At 47.5% G+C, this 3324-nt stretch overlaps 1 protein-coding gene across 1 annotated transcript in view; it reads left to right on the forward strand.

Annotated features, from left to right (window-relative positions):
* Positions 1-1534: 1534 nt before the first annotated feature.
* Positions 1535-3324, forward strand: part of LOC143023803 (uncharacterized) — a 3081-nt gene continuing 1291 nt past the window's right edge. The window contains exon 1 of the mRNA XM_076182425.1: positions 1535-3324. This exon is cut by the window's right edge and continues 1291 nt beyond it. Within this exon, the coding sequence (XP_076038540.1) occupies positions 1535-3324 (1790 nt within the window).

Raw genomic sequence — 3324 nt, forward strand, 5'->3', positions numbered from 1 at the left:
AGAGTGATTTCCGTCGTCTTGACACTTGCTCGACTGTGGTCGAGGCACCTTGAGCGTGCAAATTGTCCGTTTAAATTGTCGTTTCGAGTGGTTTCTGCCATCTTGGCATTTTGCTCGTCTATGGTTGTGGCACTTTAAGCGTGCAAACTGTCCATTTAAGTTGTTTGTCTTTCAGAGTGATTCTAGGCACTTCGCTCAACTGTGGTCGTGTAACCGTGGCTTAGGTGCGACACCCCCCCCCCCCACTTGGTCAGACCACGTAGTACTGTAGCAACGGAAGCAAAAAGCTCTAGTTACTACGTCATTTTTTTTAGTCAGTAGGGTGTTGTTTAGGACAACTAGTCCTTTCGTCAGCTGGACGACCATAGTCTGTTCCGTATTGAAATTTTGGTGTATTTATATTTCGTTAACTTTAGATACACAACTTTTCCTCTGTACTGGACCTTAAGTTGTGCTGTTTATTTGATTATTGTCTTAGTATTTTGTTGATCGTAGCCATACTCCCAAGAATGTCTAAGTTTACTTCTATCGAAGAACTCAAGGCCCAGGCCGAGTCCATCGGTTTAAAAGGTGACGATATTGGCCGCTTTGTTTTAAATCAACAGGCATTTCAAAGAGATAAGGAACAGCGAGAACACGAAAGGGAACAGCGAGTACACGAAGAGAAAGAAAAGAGGGAACAGCGAGAACACGAAGAGAAAGAAAAGAGAGAACAGCGAGAACACGAAGAGAAAGAAAAGAGGGAACAGCGAGAACACGAAAGGGAACAGCGAGAGCACGAAGAGAAGGAAAAGAGGGAACAGCAAGAACACGAAGAAAAGATGGCTAAATTACAACATGAAAAGGAAATTGAGCTTGCCAAACTTGCACCCGACTCCTGTAACCAGCCTTCTAGCCAGGACATCTTCGTCAAGCGGACCAACCTCACCACGTACCACGAAGGAGAAGACAGTGGTTCGAAAGGGTGGCAAACCTGCTCCAAGTTGAGGAAGATTCGCTTGCCGCCAGGTTGGGCAGCACATTAACAGGTAAGGCTGCTGAATTGTATTCTACGTTTGATTTGGCAACGATAAGCAATTTTTCCCTCCCTAAGCATGCATTGCTCACAGGATTTGACAAGACTCCCGAACGCTATAGATTGGACTTCAGGAACGATAAGATTCGCGTCGGGGAAAATTACCGACAATTTGCTATCCGTCTACGACAGCTATTCGACAACTGGCTGGAGGCGTGCAAGGTCCCCAAGACATTCGAAGCTCTAAGACAATTTGTTGTCTTAGATCAGTTCCTTGCTTCTCTAATTCCAGATATACGCCTCTTTATCAAGGAACAGAGTGTAACTTCCCTAGAATCGGCGGTGGCAAAAGCGGATGATTGGGCATCCGCCCATAAGGCCTATCCAAAGCCGAATACTAACTATGCTTCCGGTAAGACTTCTTTTCCTCGTAGAAAAACTAATGTGGTCGAATCTTAACCTCCCCCTAGCCATGGCTCAAACCATCAAGATACAAAAGGCGGTGCCTTCCGTACGCCCATGAGGTGTGTCAACTGCGGTGAAGAAAGACATCATCGATCTCGTTGTCCAAAGAATCCCCGTGCATTCAAAGACAAAGAAGCCCAATCTCAATTCAAGGTAGGATTTTGCGTGAGTAACAGGACCACCCCATGTTTCACCGTTGCAGGAACTATCAATGGCTCTTGGACTTCTACCATAGTCAGGGACACTGGATGCAACTGTGTCCTGGTCTCCGAAGAAGCTGTCCCAGACGCAGATGTGTCCCTGTGCCCAAAGGTATCTGTGGCAGACTTTTTGGGACGAGTTAACGAGTTTCCTGTTGTCCACTGCCATATACACTGTCCATACTACGAGGGATGGGTTGACGCAGTCAGAGCCCCTATGAAGTGCGCAAGCGTCTTGATCGGCAACGTTCCTGGGGCACGGGATCCTAGTAAACCTGACCCCTTCCCTTTCAAGCCCCATGCTAGCTCTTTAGACACTACTACACATTCAAGTCTTCCTACAGGCATGCAAACATCCATTGCCGCCGCTGCCCCTATCACGAAGACGGTCCCACCTCTTACATTAACTCAAGAGTCCACTTTCCAGATCAACGCTGTCGAGACTCGCAGGTCCAAGATGAAGAGAGTTCATCCTCTTCAGATGCCTGCCCTTCAACCCCTGTCCGTTACCCCTGAAGAATTCTGTATTCTACAGGAATCCTGTCCCACTCCTGCTGGATTGTGGGATAAAACAAAATCTGAGGAGATAGATCAGACGAAGAATGGTTCCTCCTTCCAGTATCTCAAGATAGATGGTTTGCTGTACCGAAAATGCGTATTATCTACGCATGTTGAAAAGGTGGGTAAACTCGCCCTTGTTGTCCCGAAAAAGTGCCGACCTATAATTTTGTCTGTTGGCCATGAAAATCCATTAGCGGGACACTTTTCTCAAAGAAAAACTGCTATGAAGATAGCAGACAAGTTTTTCTGGCCAGGGATGGCAGTAGATATTCGTGATTTCTGCCGCTCGTGTGACATCTGCCAACGAATGTCGAGTAAGGGGAGAGTCAGACCTGTACCTCTACACCCTCTACCTATTATTACTGAACCTTTCTCCAGGGTAGCCATCGACTTGGTCGGTCCACTATCCCCACCTTCTGCAGAGGGACATCGTTACATTCTCACCCTCATTGACTTCGCCACGGGCTTCCCAGAGGCAGTTCCATTGAAGGAGGTCGATTCCATCTCTGTAGCCGAAGTACTCCTCACCATCTTCTCCAGAGTTGGCATTCCCCGAGAAATATTGTCTGACCAGGGAACACAGTTTACTTCACAACTAATGGCAGAATTGCATAAGCTCCTGGGTGTCAAGCCATCATTTACCACGCCTTTCCATCCGAGTGGGAACGGCCGCGTTGAGAGACTCCACGGTCCCTTGAAAGCTGCACTACGCAAAATGTGTACTGAAAAACCCCGAGATTGGCATCGGTATCTTGTCCCTACTTTGTTTGCCCTCAGAGAGATCCCCAGCGATCGGACCGGATTTTTTGCTTTTGAACTTCTGTATGGAAGAACTGTAAGAGGGCCCCTCTCGGTACTTCGGGACTTGTGGGAGGACCGCAGAATTAAGGATGACGACCGCTCCACCTTCAGCTACGTCATCGAACTCCAAGACAAACTGGCAGAATCGGCTAAGATTGCTGCCCAAAACGCCGACGTTAGTACTGCCCGATACAAAGCTTATTTCGACGTCAGGTCCCAAGATCGCAAATTTCAACCCGGTGATGAAGTACTAATTTTGTTACCCAGCGATAAGAGTAAACT

Source organism: Oratosquilla oratoria, unplaced genomic scaffold, assembly GCF_046742065.1.
Source record: "Oratosquilla oratoria isolate Oo_2021 unplaced genomic scaffold, ASM4674206v1 SCAFFOLD62, whole genome shotgun sequence".
NCBI classification, from domain to species: domain Eukaryota; kingdom Metazoa; phylum Arthropoda; class Malacostraca; order Stomatopoda; family Squillidae; genus Oratosquilla; species Oratosquilla oratoria.